The sequence below is a fragment of the Mirounga angustirostris genome, unplaced genomic scaffold (genome assembly GCF_029215605.1).
Source record: "Mirounga angustirostris isolate CCGP_5_RB_7025 unplaced genomic scaffold, mMirAng1.0.hap1 SCAF_7, whole genome shotgun sequence".
Taxonomy (NCBI): domain Eukaryota; kingdom Metazoa; phylum Chordata; class Mammalia; order Carnivora; family Phocidae; genus Mirounga; species Mirounga angustirostris.
In genome coordinates this window covers 45262334-45285851 of record NW_026991715.1, presented here as the reverse complement: position 1 = coordinate 45285851, position 23518 = coordinate 45262334, and the positions used below count along the sequence as shown (strand labels likewise).

The following is a 23518-nucleotide window of genomic DNA, read 5'->3' as shown; positions in this document are numbered from 1 at the left end:
CCCTCTGCCCAGACATTCAGGGCTTCTACCCGCATCTCCTGCTCCTTCTTGTTCCCATCTGCTTCTCTCATACATGCTCTGGCCTCTCTGTATCTAAATCCTGGAGGTGGGCTTGTTCTATCTATTCTCTCTGGGATTAGGCAAAAGCAGGATACAAAAAGCCAAAAGACGGGAATAAAAATAACAAGTTGAGTATAAGTTAATCAGTCCATTTGTCTTCGGGGAAAAATTACAAAGTTGCGAACTTAGATGTGTGACCAATTGTCAAGCTATTCATTGACTCAAATGGTGTATTTTTGTGCTAGGACTGCTATAACAAAATACGACAGGCAGAGTGGCTTAAGCTCATGGCTTAAGATCAATGTGTCAACCTGGTTGGTTTCTCCTGAGGCCTCTCTTCTTGGCCTGCAGATGGCCGCCTTCTCCCTGCGTCCTCACGTGGTCATTCCTCGGTGTGTGCGTTCCTGGTGACTTTGTGTGTCCAAATTTACTCTCCTGATAAGAACACCAGTCAGACTGGATTAAAGCTCACCCTGATGGCCTCATTGATTACCTATTTAAAGACCCTGTCTCAGAAACTGTCCCATTCATTCTGAGGTACTGGGGATTAGGGATGCAGTATAAGAATTTTGGGGAGACCCAATTCAGCACATAGCAACTTGTATCCATAGAAATGATTTGCTAGTAATGACTATAGAGGAGGATAGGAATTGCACTATGATTCCTCCAAATCAGTGTCCTTGTGTTCATAAAAATGTGTCTCATCAGTAAATCTGAACCTGCAGGAGTGAGGCATTACAGAGTATAAAAAAATACTTCCCGCTTTTTGTACCAAAGAAAACAGTTACACATTATGAACAACTAATCTTCATCAAATAGAACCTCTTTCATTTGGAATCTATGATCATTCAAACAGAGCCTAGACCAGCATTTGCTTTTCTATAGGCTTTTATTTTTAAAAGATTGTATTTATTTATTTGAGTGACAGAATGAGCAGAGGGAGAGAGAGAGAGAAGCAGACTCACTGCTGAGCAGGAAGCCTGACTCAGGGCTTGATCTCAGGACCTGGAGATCACGACCTGAGCTGAAGGCAGACACTTAACCAGCTGAGCCACCCAGGCCCCCCTATATTCTTTTATTTTAAATGGGTATTAAATTAATTATGAATGTAGCTAGTGGTTCTCAACTAGGGCAGTTTTACTCCCAGGGACATTTGGCAATGTGTAGGGACATTTTTATTTTCATATGTTTGGGGCTGGCTAATGGTATCAAGATAGGTGGAGGACAGGGATGTAGTTAAATAACACACAACACATAGGACAGCGTCTACAACAAACCATTGCTTGACCCCCAAGTCTCCTAGTGCTGAGATGGAGAAACCCTTATGTAAATGGATTGGCTTGGGGAGCACTTCGAAGCTCTCTGAAAGCCTCTATTTATATCCAGACTACTGATATTTTTTATGTATTCATAAAAACACTTTCTCTTCTCTTTCTCCTGGTAACCAATAGATAATACTCTCTTAGCCTGGTTAAAAAAAGACACCTGCCACACTTTTAAAATGGTCTAAAATATTCTGTGATTCAAACTGTCCAATCTTCTGATTTGTCTGAATTAGTGGCTTTATTGCATTGTCAGGGCCTATTATTCTTTCAGTAGAGGTACTACTGAGATTTCATTACAGAAAGCAGAATAAATGATCTAATACATTCTTAGAGCTCCAGGCTAGGTGCTAAACATTGATCTGCTTTTCAAAGTGAAGTGAAAAATACTAGGTGAAATTACACAGAAGATAACGAATATTAAGTGATCGTGCTGTTGGCATGGTATAATGAAGCTCTACTGGACCCTTGCCACCCATCCCCACACCGACAAGCCCGGGCACATTGACTGTGAATGTGTGAGACACATGTATGTTTTCCTTGTAACCAGCTCATCCTGATAACAAAGAGCATGTTTCATAAACGGAAAACTCTGAGGGAAAGGGAGTGCTTTCTTTGATGAAAGGTCCTTCTTTTCACTAAATAAAATTTCTGATTATCCTCGGAATGTCTTCTTTTTTTTATTTTATTTTATTTTATTATGTTATGTTAATTACCATACATTACATCATTAGTTTTTGATGTAGTGTTCAATGATTCATTATTTGTATATAACACCCAGTGCTCCATGCAGTACGTACCCTCTTTAATACTCATCACTGGGCTAACCCATCCCCCAGCCCCCTTCCCTCTAGAACCCTCAGTTTGTTTCTCAGAGTCCATAGTCTCTCATGGTTTGTCTCCCCCTCCGATTTCCCTCCCTTCATTTTTCCCTTCCTGCTATCTTCTTCTTTTTTTTAACATATAATGTATTATTTGTTTCAGAGGCACAGGTCTGTGATTCATCAGTCTTACACAATTCACAGCGCTTACCATAGCACATACCCTCCCCAATGTCCATCACCCAGCCACCCCATACCTCCCACCCCCCACCACTCCAGCAACCCTCAGTTCGTTTCCTGAGATTAAGAATTCCTCATATCAGGGAGATCATATGATACATGTCTTTCTCTGATTGACTTATTTCACTCAGCATAACACCCTCCAGTTCCATCCATGTCGTTGCAAATGGCAAGATGTCATTCATTTTGATAGCTGCATAATATTCCATTGTATATATATACCACTTCTTCTTTATCCATTCATCTGTCGATGGACAACTTGGCTCTTTCCATAGTTTGGCTATTGTGGACATTGCTGCTATAAACATCGGGGTGCATGTACCCCTTCAGATCCCTACATTTGTATCTTTGGGGTAAGTACCCAGTAGTGCAATTGCTGGGTCCTAAGGTAGCTCTATTTTCAACTTTTTGAGGAACCTCCATACTCTTTTCCAGAGTGGTTGCACCAGCTTGCATTCCCACCAACAGTGTAGGAGGGTTCCCCTTTCTCCGCATCTCCACCAACATCTGTTATTTCCTGATTTATTAATTTTAGCCATTCTGACTTGTGTGAGGTGATATCTAACTGAGGTTTTGATTTGGATTTCCCTGGTGCCGAGCGATGCTGAGCACTTTTTCATGTGTCTGTTGGCCATTTGGATGTCTTCTTTGGAAAAATGTCTGTTCATGTCTTCTGCCCATTTCTTGATTGGATTATTTGTTCTTTGGGTGTTGAGTTTGATAAGTCCTTTACAGATTTTGGATACTAGCCCTTTATCTGATATGTCATTTGCAAATATCTTCTCCCATTTTGTTGGTTGTCTTTTCGTTTTGTTGACTGTTTTTTTTGCTGTGCAAAAGCTTTTTATCTTGATGAAGTCCCAATAGTTCATTTTTGCCCTTGCTTCCCTTGCCTTTGGCGATGTTTTTAGGAAGAAATTGCTGTGGCTGAGGGTGAAGAGGTTGCTGCCCGTGTTCTCCTTTAGGATTTTGATGGACTCCTGTCTCACATTGAGGTCTTTCAACCATTTGGAGTCTATTTTTGTGTGTGGTGTAAGGAAATGGTCCAGTTTCATTCTTCTGCATGTGGCTGTCCAATTTTCCCAACACCATTTGTTGAAAAGACTGTCTTCTTTCCGTTGGACATTCTTTCCTGCTTTGTCGAAGATTAGTTGACGATAGAGTTGAGGGTCCATTTCTGGGCTCTCTATTCTGTTCCACTGTTCCATGTGTCTGTTTTTGTGCCAGTACCATACTGTCTTGATGATGACAGCTTTGTAATAGAGCTGGAAGTCCGGAATTGTGATGCCACCAGCTTTGCTTTTCTTTTTCAACATTCCTCTGGCTATTCGGCGTCTTTTCTGGTTCCATACAAATTTTAGGATTATTTGTTCCATTTATTTGAAAAAAGTGGATGGTATTTTGATAGGGATTGCATTGAATATGTAGATTGCTCTAGGTAGCATTGACATCTTCACAACATTTGTTCTTCCAATCCATGAGCATGGAACATTTTTCCATTTCTTTGTGTCTTCCTCAATTTCTTTCATGAGTATTTTATAGTTTTCTGAGTACAGATTCTTTGCCTCTTTGGTTAGATTTATTCCTAGGTATCTTATGGTTTTGGGTGCAGTTGTAAATGGGACCGACTCCTTAATTTCTCTTTCTTCTGTCTTGTTGTTGGTGTATAGGAATGCCACTGATTTCTATGCATTGATTTTATATCCTGCCACTTTACTGAATTCCTGTATGAGTTCTAGCAGTTTTAGGGTGGAGTCTTTTGGGTTTTCCACATAAAGTATTACATCATATGCAAAGAGTGAGAGTTTGACTTCTTCTTTGCCAATTCGGATGCCTTTGATTTCTTTTTGTTGTCTGATTGCTGTGGCTAGGACTTCTAGTACTATGTTGAATAGCAGTGGTGATATTGGACATCCCTGCCATGTTCCTGACCTTAGGGGGAAAGCTCTCAGTTTTTCCCCATTGAGAATGATATTCACTGTGGGTTTTTCATAGATGGCTTTTATGAACTTGAGGAATGTTCCCTCTATCCCTCTACTCTGAAGAGTTTTGATCAAGAAAGGATGCTGTACTTTGTCAAATGCTTTTTCTACATCTATTGAGAGGATCATATGATTTTTGTTCTTTCTTTTATTAATGTATTGTATTACACTGATTGATTTGCAGATGTTGAACCAACCTTGCAGCCCAGGGATAAATCCCACTTGGTCATGGTGAATAATCCTTTCAATGTACTGTTGGATCCAATTGGCTAGTATTTTAGTGACAATTTTTGCATCCATGTTCATGTAATTCTCCTTTTTGAAGGTGTCTTTGTCTGGTCCCCATATCAGGATGTCTTCTGACCCTCCTTATATCTAGGTAAAAATTGTTGGCAGTAACAGTTCAAACTAGAACATATTTCCATCTTCCTCATTCTCTCCTGAGTCCCAGAGTAGTAGATACAACTACCTATGATCCAGAGGTCCTCCAGAGAACCTAAGTTCAATATATTTGAAATTAAAATGACCCAGAGATCCTCACTATCTTCCATTTCCTCAGCGATCCATGGCGAGACCAAGAAGTCCTCCTCCACGCTTCCTCCCTTTGGCCTAACTGCTCCACTACTAGCTGGTGGCTGGTGCATTCTTCCCTCTTCCCTTTGTTGTTGTCCCCACTATGCCACCCTATTCCAAACCCTAGTGCTCTTTTGCCTGAAAGACAGCTCATTTCATATTTGGTGTCTTTATTCTACTATCATCCTTGTTCTGACTCGTCATCCACAGATTAATTTTCTCAAATTTCCTCACAGTACCTCCACACCTATAGCAGTAGTTTTAATTGCCTACAAAAAACGTCTAAATTCCAAATGATGATGATCTATTTTCTTCTGTTTTCTCTATCCTTGTAAATATTGCTCATCACCCACTATACTCTGCATTTTGGATGTAAGAAGTATTGACCATACCTCTGATTTTGCCTGCAAGTCCCCCCTCCTCACATTTTGTGAACTCCAACTGCTCCTGAGATCTTTTTCATTAAGCTTTTTCCAATTCCCTGTTGCCAAATGGGAGTTTCTCCTTCAGCTCGCAGCTCTTCCTTTTCTTACACGTCTATCACAGCTTTCTCATAATGAACCTTAATCATTTGTGTATTTCATATCTTTCCTGCTCCTTAAGAATGATGTGAGGGAAACAGCTGTTTTAGGGAGAATAGTTTGGCTATGGCACGCAACATAAATTCAAATGGAAAAGACTTAAGCCCTATCTTAGTAGAAGCAAGTGGTGTAAAATTTTGGCAGGGAAAGTTTCATTACAATTACAAAATACATAAATATGTGATTACAATTGTGAGAACTGCTCAAAAGGAGGAAGGGGCGCACTAAAAGTGTATGAATAGGTACCTAATATAGTCTGCACATTTGGAAAATATTCTCCCGGGGATGATGAGGCCTGAAGATGAGCAACATGTTCTGTGGAGAACTGTGAATCAAGCCCTGATGTGAATGTTAAAGAAACTAAAAAGATAAGGTGTCTGAAATATTATGAGACAGGGAGGAGAGTGGCAGAAACCAAGTGGAGAAGATAGGGAAGGAGATGGCTCTTTTTTAAAGGTGAATCTACTAAATAATTCTTCATTTTGTTTCAGAGAGAAACATTAAATAGTTTTTTAATTTATTCACTGGAAATGCGATCTAAGAATATATTATTAGTGTCTTATTTATGATTTAGGATTTTAAAACATTGAAATAAACAGCAGATCATATCTTCCAACCAAAGTTTTAAAAAAAAGGTCAATTTTCCTATCCACTGCCAACTGCAAGGGATAAATAAAAACATTCATAAACATTAACCTTTGTCCTTCTGCATTCACCCATCACCTAACTGTACGTGTGCCAAAAGGAGTAGAATGGGATCATTAAGAATACTTAGTATGTTTACTGCCAGCGAAGTGCAGAAGACTCTATGTAATCACAGTGACCTTCATGTGTTAGTCATATTTCTACATCCAATTAGAGATGTTAAATTACATAACACTTGGAATTTTTTTCATTATTGTTGTTGTTGTTTAGTTGCTGTTAATTTTTAGTTTTCCATAGCTTCACTCTTGCACTGAACAAAATTATTTACACAGGTAAACTGGTGCAGAAAAAGGAAAGCTTCTATTATCACTGTTAATTTTACATTGGAAACTGTGATGAATGAAGTAGTGAATTCTGACAAAGCATTCCAGGTTTAGGGTAGAACCTGGTTATCAAACAGTTTAGAGATGAGTATAGAATATCTGAAAGAAAAAAAAGCAAAAAAGAGCGGTGGTCAGTCAATCTACCAAAAGCCTTTGAAACAAGAGTGATGACCTTGGCCTGGATCCGTAATGCTATGTTTTCCACAGCCCTAAGAGGAAGGCTACTCCAGCAAAGAAGATAGTTCTGCCAGTCGTGAGAAGGAGAGGTACCCTGGAGAGAAGTTTGATGAGAAGGAAGTTGCAGATGTCCAAGGGAAGGATAATCAGCTTCCCAGACAAGGTGGAATGTGCTCTGAATTTTGAAAGATGGTCAGGGCTCCATTCATGTGGTTCTTGGTGGCACATGATGTTACTCACTCTTCAGGACTTAACATCCCCAGGGAAATATCCCTAAACGCCCAGTGTTAGGCATCTATTTATATACTCTTATTGCACCATTATCTTCTTTTTAGCTATTCTCACAATTGTAATCATATATTTATGTATTTTGTTGGCCTAATAGCCTCCTTCCACAGTCAATCATGGGACCATGGGAACAGGGTCTAACCCTGTGTTTTAATTTACAGTGTGTCAAGTGCTTTGTACAGGGCTTGAAATATAATAGACATTCAAGCAGTTCTTGTGAAATTCGTTTTTCCAACTAGGAATAAGAAAGTAATCAGAGACAGTTAAATAAATGTGTGCCTTTTGGAAAACATATTAAATTCATTTCAGCAACTTCCAAACCTGCATCTCAAGCCCCGACCACTCTTCTCATTTAAAAGTGTGTGATACTCACTGCCTGAAATCAGGGTGTTTTTGTGGCCAAAATTGAACTTATTGTCTTACTCTTAAAATCTCTTCCTTTCCTGGGGGTGCCTGGGTGGCTCAGTCATTTGAGCATCCGACTCTTGGTTTCCACTCAGGTCACGATCTCAGGTTAGTGAGATCGAGCCCCGCATCGGGCCCTGTGCTCTGCACAGAGTCTGCGTGTCTCTCTCTCTCTCCCTCCCTCTGCCCTTCCTCCCATGCTCTCTCTTTCTCTCTAAAATAAATAAATAAATCTTTTTAAAAAAATCTATTCCTTTTATCCTGTTCCTTGGTTGGAAAACTTAATTGATTACTACCCACTTATCCAAACCAGAAACACAGGAGTCACCTTACTTGCTTGCCTTTATCTCAACTCCCTCCATCATCAATGAATTCCCTTTATCTGCTATTAAATCCTTCTGTGAGTCACTTCCACTCTGTCTTAACTAATACTGCCTATGAATGTGATCTACGATTAGAGCTTCTTAAGTGATCTTTACATCACTGGTTCTGTAGACTCTACCCAGAAGGGCTGTATGTGTGTTTGTTGGTTTTCTTTTCTTTATTACACTGACATTCACTTTTCTCCAATACCAGTAAATTACAACAAAACCCTTTGGGTGGTAGATACTCAGTTCCAAAATTTTATAATTGACCCCAAGTATAAAAATACAAATTCCACCTCTGTGGTATTTCTTTCTCAGCAATGGCTGAGTCAGAAAATAATGAATTTGCCTAATATGCATGAGGAAAACATTTAAAATTCCCCTAAGATTTCTTGAAATCTGAGCTTATGATTTTATGAGAATTCACAGTAAACCATCTCACAAACATGTAGCCTTCGGTTTATCATAATACATGAAAGATTACTGTAAGTATGTAGCATTTAGTCATTGATTTTTAATCCAGGCAAAAGTTAGAAAAAATATATATATGTTATATATAGTATATACAATATATTAAAACACATTATATATATATATATATATATATATATATATATATATATATATATATATATATATAAATACAGCTACGGAATCCTCAAAGTCTGTTGAACAGTCACAAATTATTCAACTTGCTCTTGAGGTGGGCATACAATTTTCCTAAATTTGTAATTTTCCTCTGGCCCCTGCCACTTTAATTCAAAATGTGTACTTTTGTTTGTACTGTTATTTCTTTATTTTTTAAGATTTTTAAAAATTTAGAGAGAGAGAGAGAGCAAGTGCGCCAGTGGGGAGAGGAGCAGAGGGGGAGGGAGAGGGAAAGAGAGAGAATCTCAAGCAGACTCCGCGCTGAGCACGGAGCCTGACACAGGGCTCAATCTCACAACCCTGAGATCATGACCTGAGCTGAAACCGAGAGTCGGATGCTTAACTGAGCCACCCAGGTGCCCCTGTACTGTTATTTCTGAACAATACGTACTGGTATCCGATGTAAGATGAGTTATATGATACTGGTGTTATCTAAGTGATGTTAGAACTTAAACTAAGATAAACCATGGTAATTCCTCTGGTAAATAACAAGAAAGTCAAGAACACCAGCAGTTTTCTGTTCTCTTAGAGTTCCTCTTTTTGTCCCTTCCCTTCTCTTCCCTTTCCTCCCGGCCCTTTTCTCTTTCTTTCTCTTTCTCTTTCACCCACTTCTCTCTCTCTCTTTGGAATCCAGAAAGAATAACACAATCCCATTTTCCCTTTCTCTTGCTTGTGGTTGGAGTCATACTCTGCTACCAAGGGAGTTCTTAGTCATTTTGACTTGCAAGAGATTTTGTTTGCAAGGGAGTTATTGTTGTTAGTAAAGTTTTCTTCCCTCCGGGGGAAAAATAATTTGAATCCTAAGGCTGAGAGAAGTCAGAAATTCAGTATGATGAGTCCTGTGGAAGCAGGACATCCCAGCCCTGGGGTTACCATTGTCTCTGACTCCACGATATCTTCAAAATCACCCAAAAACAGAGTAAGGAGGGGCACCCAGGTGGCTCAGTCAGTTAGGCGTCTGCCTTCAGCTCGGGTCACGATCCCAGAGTCCCAGAATCGAGCCTCACATTGGGCTCCCTGTTCATTGGGGAGTCTGCTTCTCCCTCTGCCCCTCCCCCTGCTCCTTCTCTCTCTCTGTCTCTCAAATAAATAAGTAAAATCTTAAAAAAAAAAAAAAAAAAAGTAGGAAAATGAAAGTTAACCTTCGCATTACTGGCAGTTTTTAATGTTAAATTGCTATTTTGACTACACCCCACAATACTCTCCATGTCTGATATGGATTTAAGTTAGTATAGGGATGATTGGGGTTAAGTTAGTCAAGGACTAATGAGATTTAGACAGACTCATTCATCTTTCCAGGCTGTTGTGACTAAGGACAAGCTATAAAAGAACAATTCAATAGAGTTACACTATCTGAGCACTTAATAATGCAAATTTAAATATTCATACTATGCAGAAGGGAAGAAATAAATGAGAGAGAAATAGCAATGTAAATAGGGCAGTTCCACTTTCTTCATGTGCCACCACAGTGGATGGATCTATGTCCACTAGTGTGGGATGGGATACGCTCTTTCCCCATCTCAGTTCCCATAGGCCTGACACAATGTGAACAGCTTGCCTTATATTTGGGTTATTTAAGGGATTCTGCATGGTAATATTAACTATACTAGATTTTTGCCACAAAGGTTGATGTTAGAACTTAAACTAAGATATGACCCCACTGAAGTTTCTATTTCTGTATCATTGAAAGATGTATCTATGTTTATGAACATCCTTATATTCAGTTTGAGAAGGAACTCTGATATTGATGGTAAATGTAATTAGCTTCTTTTGCAAAGTTAAAAGGATATTAAGATTACATGCACACCAGGAAAAAACCTGGCGTATAGGAAAGCTTTACATGCATGAGCATCCCAATTCATGATCCAGCTTAGCTGCATTTTTCTATTCAATTTTCTGTAAATATTTATTTCATATCATGTACATGGAACTATAGAGATACAAAGATGGATCACACAAAGAGCCTACCCTAATGGAGCTTAGAGTCTAAAGACAGATGACAAATACTACACATAAATAAATGTTCCATAGGATTGACATGTCATCCATTCATGTATTCATTCACTAACGCATTCATTCATTCAACAAATACTTGCTGAACAAGATACTGAGTTCAGAGCTCTCTGCTAGGATTACAAAACTGGATAAGACCAATTCCCAGCCTTCAAAGAGATCACAGTCTAATTGCTCAAGCAAAACTTCAAGGAAAAATTAAATTATACAGCAGAAGGACTTTAAGAGTCCTCTGGGAGCACACAGGGCCAAACACCACCGGCAGCTGGGCCATTCAGGGAAGATCATACAAATGAGGTGCTGAAAGAGGATGAAGAATTCTCCTGAAAGGCAGTACTTGAGAGGGAACGCTCAGCAGAGAAGGAACTCCTATTATACAGCAGCACTCTATAGTTTAGAAAGGAGATTTTCCTATATCATCTTCTTTGAAATCATATCAACTGATGAGAAAACTGAGACCCTAAGGGCTTAAGGGTTTTGTTCATGGCATAGAGTTACTTAAATGCTAGAATCAGTACCCAAGCCCCAGTCATCTGCACTCTAGTTTCTTATATTAAGCACCGTAGGGAGAGTGGAAGTGAAATGCTCTGATGGCTCTGGAGGGGGAGAGTTTACTTCTAACCGGAGGTCATAGAGTGCTTTGTGGGCAAAATGGCATTGGGTGTGGCAGTTTGTCTTTAGTTATGTGGAGTTGAGAATCTGGCAAAGATACGGATATAGGAAAATAAGGGAACATTTCTAGGAAAATAGATGATTGTGGCCAAAACTAAATAAAGCTGAGAAGCAATCATGGGAAATGAAATTGGAAAGAGACCATGAGATTGCATTTTTAGGGTCATGAAAACCAAACTAAGAAGTATTTTCTAGACCAAGGTGAGCTATTGAAGATTTTTGAACAGGGGAATCCTACGGTCTTAGTTTTGCTTAAGAAAGACGAAAATGACATTAATGAAGACATAACTTGGAACAGTGGAAGACTAAAGAAACTAGTAGAGGAGTTAGAAGAGTAATGTACTTCAGAGGTAAGAAAGTGCCAGTTAACATCAGATGATCGATCACAGTATTAATTTTGGTTATTTTTTTTTTTGTATCTTCTATATTTTCTGCAGTGACTATATAAAAATTTATGAGGAAAGTAGATTTTTAAAAGAGAGCAGATATTTAGGGCCTAAAACAGAGTGATGCATGTAGTAATAAATTTGGATAAGATGGAGACATAGGGAGGAAGGATTGGCAAGACTTGAAAACTTGTGTAAGAAAGGAAAAGAGGATGTGGTTTCCATGATGATACCTGGACACCACATTGAGTCCTGGATTTCTGGCAGGAGAGTTGTACAGTGAACAGTGATCAGACTAGGAAGAGGAGGAGCAGGTTTGATAGGAAAGATAATGATTTATTGATGGATAAACTGACCTTGAGAATTTGTCAGAACAAATAGATGAAGAAGAGCCAACAATTTTCAAACCAAGAGTAAGAAGTCAGAACTGGAGATGAAAACTGAAGAGGGCCAAGGAAAGATCCTTTAGGAACATCTACGTTTGGGAGTTAGACTTAATTTAGCAAAGCTTTTTTTTTTCCCCCCCAAAGTCACAATCAGTTTTTTTGTTTATTTGTTTGCAATTCAGAGCCTTGTAATATATCATGCAGACCTCTAAATGCAGTTTGAATAGAAGATAAATAATTTACAGAAACATCCCAAATAAATCAGACTTTGTTTCTAAATATTTTATTGCTGAGATCACTCAGATGCTGGCTAGATTATAAGACACATAAATTGCAAGTGCTTTGTGAAATGGCATTCATTTTTAAACTGACCATTAATTTCAAATCAACTCATCCTGTTGAATCCTGAAATGTTTTGGAACCAACAAATGCTTACAAAAAGTAAATATTAATAAGACAACCGACCCAACACTATTATTACATTCTCAGCAATAAATATTAAATGAGAATTTGTTTAAGTGGCACAATTTCCAGATATCAACCAAAATTGGCCTGATAGTTAGGGATTTGTTGATTATGAATGGAATTACCTGATTTTGGAATTATAGAAGAGAACAGAGAAGGGACCAACAAAAAATAGTGTGCCATTCCCCAGTCACTGGAAAGAAGTTTGTAGTCACACGGTGCAAATTAGTTTTGAGGTTGTGTTCTATCATTTCTATTGTGTTGCTTGTTAAAAAAAAAGAAATGTTAAAACAGGCTTTTCTTTTTAACCAAACATGTCTTCCTGGAAATTCAATAGACTAGATGTGGGTATTTGTGCCCTTCCCGTTTAGTAGTTCTGAAAGCACTTTTATCAGTACTTAGATACATTATTTTCCCAGAAGCTTACCTGTTTTATTGAGGCCATTTCAAATGCATTTAATGTCCTCTCTAATGGATTTGTTTATCTTTTTCCTGAAGCTCTCTTTTCACTTGCCCAGGGAAGTTAATTTTCATTTGCCTTATAATGTGAGGACCTCACTGCTATAACCCATAGATTATGGCATTTTGGCATTCCATTCATACCTGTAATGTAATATGAATTATATATAACTTACAATTAAAATTTGTGAAGAGTTTATGCTTAAGATCTGTTTTATAGGGGTGCCTGGGTGGTTCAGATGGTTAAGTGTCTGCCTTCGGCTCAGGTCATGATCTCAGGGAGCCTGCTTCGCCCTCTCCCTCTCTTGTTCCCCCTGCTTGTGCTCTCTCACTCTCTCTGTCAAATAAATTAAAAAAAAAATCTTTAAAAAAGAAAAAGATCTGTTTTATAGAGAATTGTCACAAAGGATGCTTAGTCTATACTATTTTTTAAAATAATAACTAGACCTTGGGGCTCCTGGGTGGCTCAGTCGTTAAGCGGCTGCCTTCGGCTCAGGTCATGATCCCAGGGTCCTGGGATCGAGCCCCGCATTGGGCTCCCTGCTCGGCCTGAAGCCTGCTTCTCCCTCTCCCAGTCCCCCTGCTTGTGTTCCCTTTCTCGCTGTGTCTCTCTCTGTCAAATAAATAAATAAAATCTTTAAAAAAAAATAACTAGACCTTAGAAAGGAGTGAAGTAGATCAGTTTAATCTGTCTCACTGAGACTTAATACACAATATATTAAAAAATTGGAAGATCTCATGGAGGATGAAATATTCCATACATGTATTGTATAAATCTGGAAATATAATTTTCTCAGAGTTTCCTATAATGGCATTTGGCTCCAAATCCACTGACCTGAATTACTCTGTGAGGTAGATGCTAAGTATGTCAAGACAGCTGGCTGAGAGAATGCAAAAAGCACTACTCCCCTTAGCTTGCAAGGAGATGTGAATTTTCTACTTCTGACTTTGGTGAATCTGTGATGAATCGAATGTTTACTCTGACCAATTTAAAACATCTGGATGATTCTAACTTTGGGGACATACTGCTTTATATACACTGAATGCCTGAAAATTGGTAGAATTTTAGATTTCTTTTCTTGATAAATGATGCTGCCTTAATTTTTGCAATACCCAAAGATTCACAAGTGCTTAGCTATCATCCTTTTTTTCCATTTAGTTAAAATCGTCTACCTTTTATCTATCACACATATAACTCTTAGAAGAGCAAACATCTGAATTATTATCAACAGTTCTCAAACACACCATTTATGTGTGTACACACTATCAGACTATAACCCCCCCTCCGAAAAAATCCAGCATAGAAGGCCGTACGGTAATATTGAATAACTCTAAGTTTTCTAGTTATTATTTTCTCAGAACAGCTCCAAGAGGCTCTATTGGGCTCTCTTCTGGGTTCTAGATTGAGACTGACATGAAGATCAAGCTTGTGGTTGGAAGATAGAAAACAGCTGTGAGCAAAATAATTCACCTTTGTGAAGTAAACAAATATAAGACACACACATAAAAGAAGGTAGTTACAGTTGTCTTCCCTACAATCCATGGAGGCATTGACCTAGACAAAAGAGTGGGAAGATCAACAATGCCATCAGATCGAGGGCTCACTGTCCCATTGAACTAAGACAATTTCTGTATTCTTTACAGACATCCTCAAAAAATAGGAACCCAGAACAGGAAAAGGAATACCCTGTGTCTCATTAACTATGTCAATTGTTTTGTCATGCATTTGGCCTCTTATATATTTATTTCTCAGTATTTAGGCCTATGCTGGCCAATAGAAATATTAGGTGAGCCACACCTGTAACTTTAAATTTTCTAGTACCACATTTAAAAAATAAAAAGCAATAGGCAAGACTAATTTCAACTATGTATTTTATTTGACCCACTATACAAAAATAGCATTTCAGTTTGCAATCAATATACAATAAACTATCATTGAGATATTTAAAATTCTTTCCCCATCCTAAAGTCTTGGAAATCCTTTGTGTGTTTTATATATGTATCAACTTGGATGCTAACTTTTCATTAATTGTACTTAATCTATATTTAGATTTCATAAATTTACAATCTGAAATATAGATTCAACTTACTCAGGTTGTTCCAGATATACTTAAAAGTTCTCCAATAACTGAATCAATTATCAATTTTAACATTTAGGTATGAATTAGTAAAAATTAAATAAGACTAAAAATTTAGTTCTTCAGCCCCTTTTCAAGTCTTCATAGCCTTGTGTGGTTGGTGGCTGCCATATTGGAAAGTGCATGTTTAGACTGTCTAGGTTTGACCTCAGACTCTGCCACTCATTGACTGCATTATCTTGAGTGTGTTGGTTTCTCTTTTTGTTGGCTTAGTTTCCTCATCTCTAAAATGGAGATAATAATAGTACCTACGTCAGAAGGTTAATATTAGGATTAAGTGAAATAATACCAATAATACAGCTAAACACTTAACACGGTGCCTGATACACAATGAGGCCTCAACAAATATTAGCTTTTATTATTATTATTATTATTATTATTATTATTATTATTATTATTTGTGCTGTTGTCATGTATTTGCTTTCATAATTTGTAACATTATCAACTTTGAATGTCTGGCAGAAGTCAAGTTCTCATTTTTTGGGTTTGTGAAGCAGATAGATGCTAGACCACATGCAGAAATATAAGCCCCTTCTGTTCCAGATCCCTATCTCCAACTGCTTAGATATACTTCTGTTAGAGTGTCAGCCTGGCTAACCTCAACTCCCCTTTCTGCTTACATCAGCTTTCCTGAGTAAAACTCACGTATCTCTCTCCAGAACAATGCTATTTTTCCATTTATCTAAACCCAGGACCTTAGAATCATCATTGAATCCTCCTCTCTTCTCACCCTTGTGAGCAATCATCAGGTGCCCCCAGATTTTCAGCATAGAACCTCATGCTTTCCTGCCTTTTCATATCCACTGCCACCACCCCCTCATCTTGCCTGGACAGCTGCAGTGCTCCCCTAATTACTGAACTTCAGCTGCCACTCTCTAACCATCACATTGTGGCTGTCATATGCTGCTATTGAATTAATCTTCTGAAAATGGTATTCTTATCATACAATTCCGTTGTTTAAATTCTTTCTTCACTGCCCTTGACTTCTGGAATAAAACCATCTCCTCTATAAAGCCTTTCTTGACAAATTCTGTGCCCATGATAGGGGGTCCAAGTGATAATCCCCTTGCATGTATCATTGCATCTTCCACTCAAATATCTACCAAAGCCCCAGAGCTTGATTCCATACAATGGGGTCACTGTGGGCCCTTAGCCTCACAAAGACAGAGGCTGTTTTGTTGCTGGTTTTGCTTTATGGGTTTTTTGTTGTTGTTGTTTGTTTCTTTTATGTCTTGATCTCTCTACAATACACCACAGTAGTTCCTCTGTAAATTCTCATTTTTTGTATGAGCTAGCTAATCACACTCCTTGTCTGTCATTCAAGGCCTCCAAAAGTAGCCCCAATCTACTTTCCTGGTCCTATCTCTGCTTCTCCTCCACACAGTGTATCTCTAGTCAAACTAGTATGTAACTCTCTCAGATATGCTTTCTGTTTTCCCTCTCCATGCCTTGGCTCACTATCCCCTCTCTTGAAGTGTCCCCACTCTCCTCTTGACCTGCCCAAATTCTACCCTTTTGTTAAGGTCTAGTTCATCTTTCTGCCATGATGACATCACAGAGCATCATGCGCTGCACTGGGCTGTGGATTAAGGCTGACATCAGACTTGGCATCCAAGTGGATCTGTCTGTTTTGCTGACCAAATTGCCTACCCATTATGAGCTTCACATTCTTACTGTGTGTAATTCGAGTAACAAAACCTCAGTTTCAAGGTTGTCATGAATATTAAGGATAATATATATATTGGTATTCAATGAGGGTTCAGAGGGAGTATGTGAGCTCTGTTGTTTTCAGTATGATCATAGGGCATCTAATCATGTAGCTTCTAAAATATCTTTTAGTGTAGGATTTCATGGTCATTTGGATCACTCTACAATATATGCTTTATTTCAAACTAGACTACAAGTTTCTGGGCTACAACTAGCACCTAGTTGAATGGTGGGCACACATACACAAGCGGATACATATGGGGATACTTACAGATATCAGAAGAAAGAGAGGTGCTTTCGTGTGTATTGACTCATTTAATCCCCACAAGAAGGCACCATGCCATGTGGAAGTTGATAATGTTTCTGTTTTATCCACAAAGAACTGGGACTTGAAGGATTTGAGTCCTTCCCAAATCAATCCAGATCTTAAAGTGATAGAGACAGGAAATTCAAACAGCGTTTACACATTTTTGTCCAAATCTGTTCAATTCTATTTTTTCCCACATTCCCACGTGCAACCTTTTTAAATTGTTACCTTTGAAAATCCTCTCCTAAAATGATGTTAAGGGAATAATAGAGTATAAATCCCCAATGTTCAGCATTGCTGTCGGGAATGACAGATGACACTTGAATTTCTTTTTCCTGAAAAAAAGTAAGAACAGTCTGTAGGTAAATACAATTAATACTTAAACATAATATGTAAAAAGTCTTTGCTGAAGAGAACAGTCTTTTGATTGGAAAACCCTAAAATTTCGATTATATTTTCCCCAAATGCTCTCTAGTATCAGCAACGTTTAAGGTTTGCTGAATTTCATATCTGTACCATAATACAGCAAGAGTCATGCCGAAACATAGAAAATTTCCTGTTAAGAGGTACAGAGCAAAGAAACCCTTGCATAATTATTGTTTTTAAGCTTAAATTTACACACACAGAAAATCCCCTATAGCCAATGGAGGACCCGAGAGATATATGCACAGAATGTTCTGGGGTTAGCAGTTAGGACTGCTCATTAGGGAGTCTCAGGTCAGACTAAAGTTAGTCCTCCTATTTTGGTAAAGGACCAGGATAACTTACCCATAAAGAAATTATCATTTACTTAATTGCTTTATTCTAATTCTGCAGGAAATTTATATAGATGGTCGAGGCAAAAAATCGCTGGTACAAAGTAACAACCTCTCATTGCTTCAGTTTAGGTTAATCATTAATATTTTTCTGTGGATCAATACCCCTTAGAAGCAAAAGATGCAGCCATGCTCTTCAACCCCATATATTTGCCAAGTGAGAAAAACCATGTGCTAGACCTGTTAGAACTTTTGTCATGTGCTGCAAACCCTTAGCTCTTATCACTCCTAGTGAAACTCTCTGATATTCAGAGATTGGGTCTGACTTACTTTTATATCCCTTGTGCTGCTAAACTAAAAACCTTGCAAAAAGAGATGACCAATCATTGTTATTTAATAAATGAGTGAATGAATTAATGAAGGATGTGCTATTTCAGAGAGAACACTATTAATTTGGATAGGTGATTCTAGTGTCATTTTAATAAAAAGATACAGGATATTTGAATGCTTGGAGTACTCTTAAGAATTTTTAAAATAATTTTAAAACATGACCTTTGTTATAGGTTGAATTATATCTTCCCCAAATTCATATGTTGAACTCCTATTACCCAGGACCTCAAAATGTAGCTGTTTCTGGAGGTAAGGTCTTTAAAGACGATTAAGTTAAAATGAGGTCTTTAGGGTAGGTCCTAATCCAGTATAATTTATGTTCTTATAAGAAGAGAAAAATTGGAAGCACAAAGAGAGATACCAGACATGTACACACAGAGAGAGCCATGTGAACACACAGCAAGAGGGCAGCCATCTGCAAGCCAAGGAAAGAGGCCTCCGAAAAAGCCAAACCTGCTGCCACTTTGATCTTGGATGTCCGGCCTCCAGAACTGTTAAGAAAGCAAGTCTCTGTTGTTTAAACCACACAGTCTGTGGTATTTGCTGTGGCAGGTTAAGCAAACTCACAACCTTTTGTAAATTGCTACCTTTGAAAATCCTCTCTTAAAATGATGGTAAGTGAATAGGAGAGTATAAATCCCCAAGAGTAGAGGGATGAGAAAGGAGACAACTGGAGATGAGAAAGGAGTGTTTTAGAAATGGAAAATAGAGACTGGAAATTAGCCAGGTTGGGGATGCTAATTATAAAATGCTCAAAGAAGAGTGTGTCGGGAGAAGGAAACAACTGCCTCTGTGGAAATCTGGGAAGACTTGGGAATTGAGGAACAGAGTATAATTAAATGTAGGCAGAAATTGATGGAAAGTCTGCACATAAAGTAAGTTCTTCCATGGATCTTCCTCTTACCCTGCACAGCTAGAGACCAATCCCACTCCATCCTCATCAGGAGACTGGAAATTTGTTTGATGAGAGGGGTTCCAACTTGGAGATACCAGGCACAGTGGAAAGTGGATGATTAAATAAAAGTCTATCAATTGAATAGGGAAGACCTGATTTCTCTAGTAGCCCTTAGGAATAGGAACTGTGTCAGTTAGGCTTATAATGCTTAGTCAGGAGATTGAAGAATTCTTCTCTAGAAAATTGGAATCACCACCCAGGGAAGAGACCTACAGATACCAGCACTACGTGGCTACCTAGTGAAAAAGGCAAGGTTCTTAATTCCCCATGTAACCTGCTGTGAATGCCAGGACTCTACAAGCACACTTTAAGTCATGCAGAGCTCCCAGGCAGCATTCTAATGTCTTTCTCTTTAAAATGAATGGACAGCCAACACCCCACAAACCTTGAAGAAACTTTCCAACATAAAGTCTAAAACAAACAAATGAAAATGATAATAATAATAATAAAAAGATATAAAAACAATTTATGGAACAAAAAGACATTTTAGACAAAATATAATAAACTTACTACATTCATAAAACAAAATGATACCCTACAAAATTAATAAGAATAAAAAGTCATTAAAATTTAAAACAATGATAGATAAACACTCAATGAGAGACCTGAAAGATATAGTTTTAGAAATCTTCCAGCAAGCCCCCTCCTCCTCGGATGTGGCTGGAGCTTGAGGCGCGCAGGGCCGGAGACGCCGCAGACCCGGGACCCAGAGCAACTCGGAGGCGGTGAATAATAGCTCTTCAAGTCTGCAATAAAAAATGGCCTCCAATAAAACTACATTGCAAAAAATGGGAAAGAAACAAAATGGAAAGAGTAAAAAAGTAGAAGAGGCAGAGCCTGAAGAATTTGTGGTGGAAAAAGTACTGGACCGACGTGTAGTGAATGGGAAGGTGGAGTATTTCCTGAAGTGGAAGGGATTTACAGATGCTGACAATACTTGGGAACCTGAAGAAAATTTAGATTGTCCAGAGTTAATTGAAGCATTTCTTAATTCTCAAAAAGCTGGTAAAGAAAAAGATGGTACAAAAAGAAAATCTTTATCTGACAGTGAATCTGATGATAGCAAATCAAAGAAGAAAAGAGACGCTGCTGATAAACCAAGAGGCTTTGCCAGAGGTCTTGATCCTGAACAAATAATTGGTGCCACAGACAGCAGTGGAGAATTAATGTTTCTCATGAAATGGAAAGATTCAGATGAGGCAGACTTGGTGCTGGCAAAAGAGGCAAATATGAAGTGTCCTCAGATTGTAATTGCTTTTTATGAAGAGAGACTAACTTGGCATTCTTGTCCAGAAGATGAAGCTCAATAATTGTTTGCGTTGCTTTTTATATATATTTATATATATATATATAAAATCTGGGTCTTTGTTTTTTGATTTATTAGTGTGAAGAAATAACATTCTAATGAAAATCACGTTTGATACGTTTGTTTTGAAGTAGTATTGGGGGAGTTGTTGGGGTTTTTTTGCATCTGTAGCACTGGTTACTTTGAACAAATAAAAGCTTTCTGTAGTTGCTTCCTTTATCAGAAAAAAAAAAAAAAAAGAAAGAAATCTTCCAGCAAGTAAGACAAAGAGACAAAGAGATGGACAATAGAAGTTAGGAAAAATGGAAAAACAATTCTGTGACTAAGATCTAACTACTAGGAGTTTGAGAAAGAAAAACTGTAAAACAGAAAATAGAGGGAATAAGCTCATCAAATGAAGAATACAAAAATTTCCTCAAATTGAGAGGCATATTTCTCTTCATTAAAATGGCCCATGAGTACTATCACAACAAAGGAAACAGACCCATGTGAAAAACGTATCTGGACATTTCAGACCACAGCTACAAATAGAATGTCCCAAAAGCTTTGAGAAGAGAAGAAAAAAAAAAACCCACAGTACATTTTTCATAGGGGTTCATGTGGTATCAATTTATTCTCTCAAAAGCACATTGATGCCTATAAGACAATGGAGCAAGGTATGCAAAATTCTGAGTAAAAAAGATTTGCAGCCCAGAACTCTAACCCCAGCTAAATCATCAATCAAGTGTGAGCAACTGAGAAAATAATTGATGTGTTGACCCAGGCAGAAAATATTTTTCAAAAGGCTTTTTAAAGTCATACTGGGAAGTTCTGGAAGAATTAGTGATAATGCCACATAAAATTAAGCAAATTCTTTTTTAAAAGGAGGCAATTTACGACTTCAGAAAAAAGAAAAGCTTGTTCAGTAAGTGAAACATAATCATGGCACACTGTGTAACCTATTAATAAACTTTACTTCCCAGGGATAATAAGATAAAACCTGAATTTTTATTAGCCATCAATTGTTACTTAACTGTAGTAGGAGGATAGAAGGTAGGAAGGGGGGAATTGAGATGGTGAAGGAGTGTGAAATCATCATCATCCATAATGGGAAGTTAATAAACGTGTGGAGTTAAAATACCAGAAGAATGGATTGAAAGAGTTTCAGAGAGTGAGACGAGTGGCACACAGGACCCCTGTTTCTTGTTCTAAGCTTGTGTAGTACAAATGGGGGGAAAATAGTTAAACAATTGTTTTGTAAATTTGATAGGAACCAAAGGAATCAAATTTCCCAATATGATAAGTGTCCTGTGTTAATTAGCACGATCACAGTTAAATGTCTTGGATTGGGCTTGTTCAATATTTGAATGGAATATTCTATTTCCCCTTTAATCCTTGATAGATTTCATACTGTTACTTCCTGTAAAGCAGGAACCAGTGGTACTGTTTATTGGCAGGGGTAGGACTGGCTTCCCCTGACCTATCAGAAGAAAGGAGACATGAAAACCTGGCTAACCACCACACCAGCAGATTTAGTGCTGGTGATGAGTGAGGTTGTAGACATTGAAGGCAGTTAGGTTGTTCAGGTATTAGATTATCCTGTGCAGTTCTCTCTCTATAGATGACATCACTAATACTCTCCACCTCTAGTCTTCTCACTGGTAAGCAAGATAATCATGTAAAATAATCAAGATAGAAAGAAGTCACTATACCACTATGCATTGTTGAATTCACACATCAATTAAGTAATCTTTACGAAGAGTAAAATAAAACCCATGATTTCCGTGCCATTGTTGACCCTACTTGAGTGAAAGGGCAGCATAATGAGGTTGGTTTTCTGTGCAGGGCTTTGCAGAATACATCTGGCTCCTTTTCAGTCCCATCTTGTCTATCAGAGTTACCATGACCCAGGCTGTTCTTTGCAGGTTTCCAATTCCCTTTGCCTCAAAAGCATCCCGACAGTTTTTGTGACCTTCTGCATGGTTGGCAGAACACACACTGTGAGAGCTCCTTGATTTAACAGAAAAGTCCTGTGCTTTGTCCAAACGGAGGGCTTTCCAGCGCAGGTTCATTGGGCATATCCAACTGCCAGGCTTCCTGAAAGCCAGGTGTGTCAGCAATGCAGTAAACAAACCGAACCACACAGCATCCAGAGCAGCGCAGTTCCGTTGCTGAGCAGCAAGAACCAATGGCCTCCCACTGTTCCCTCTCTTTTCTGTTAATTGAGAAAACCAGCGGCTGCAAGAGCAACATCAGCAGAGCTAAATGTAAATGGAGTCAATAGAGAGAGACAAATAGCCCAGTGAGAAATTCGAGTATTTTAGTGTAATACCCTGGCGTTCTGCACCATAAGCCTGGCATTCCAGCACAGAGTTCAGCTCTCACTTCCCCTCACAGTTCTGCCCCCTTCAGTCACTCTCTTGCATTATTCACATGCATATCTCTATCCCTATAGGATCCCAAGTTCCTACGAAGGTGGGGCCCGTGCATTATTTTCATCTTGCATTTCTCCCATGGCTTAGCTCTTAGTTTTGCACAGAGTGGGCCCTCAAAAAACAGATTTTAAATTGCATTTTCCAATTGATGTAATATGTTGTAAAACACCCTTCACTCTGTATTAACTCCGTGTCTCACTCACTCTGTGTTTCCAGAATGCATTGCCTGTGGTCTAGCATACTGGTGAAGGAGTCAACTTTGGACTCTATCTAATATAAAAACCCAGCCCCCACTTATTCGTTATTTGTCCTTAAATTCTTAAAGATTCCTCATCTCTAGAACCAGGATGTAATGTCGACCTCTCCGAAGACAAAATGAGATAATATCTGTGTTGCAGATGTTAATATGCTGATACATAGCTATTATTACTATTATTAGCATTATTTATTATTACTATTATTAGTTTCCTCATTTCTAAATGAAAATGATGATGCCAAACTCAGTGTTATTGTGAGAATTAAAAGAGTGTGTGTGTGTGTGTGTTTGCATATATTTCATATATATGTATTCACATACTATCTACACGTATATACATATGTACACATGCATATGAATATATACATATACTTTTATATATACATATATACACATATATATATAACATGCATCCATAT

At 38.2% G+C, this 23518-nt stretch overlaps 2 protein-coding genes across 7 annotated transcripts in view; both read left to right on the top strand.

Moving 5' to 3' along the window:
• PDE4D (phosphodiesterase 4D) overlaps window positions 1-23518 on the top strand; it is a 745734-nt gene that overhangs the window by 322791 nt on the left and 399425 nt on the right. The window lies entirely within an intron of this gene.
• On the top strand, window positions 19748-20683 carry LOC123858047 (chromobox protein homolog 3-like). The gene has a single exon (XM_045895304.3). The coding sequence runs from the start codon at window positions 19882-19884 to the stop codon at window positions 20431-20433; it is 552 nt and encodes a 183-aa protein (XP_045751260.1). The 5' UTR covers window positions 19748-19881; the 3' UTR covers window positions 20434-20683.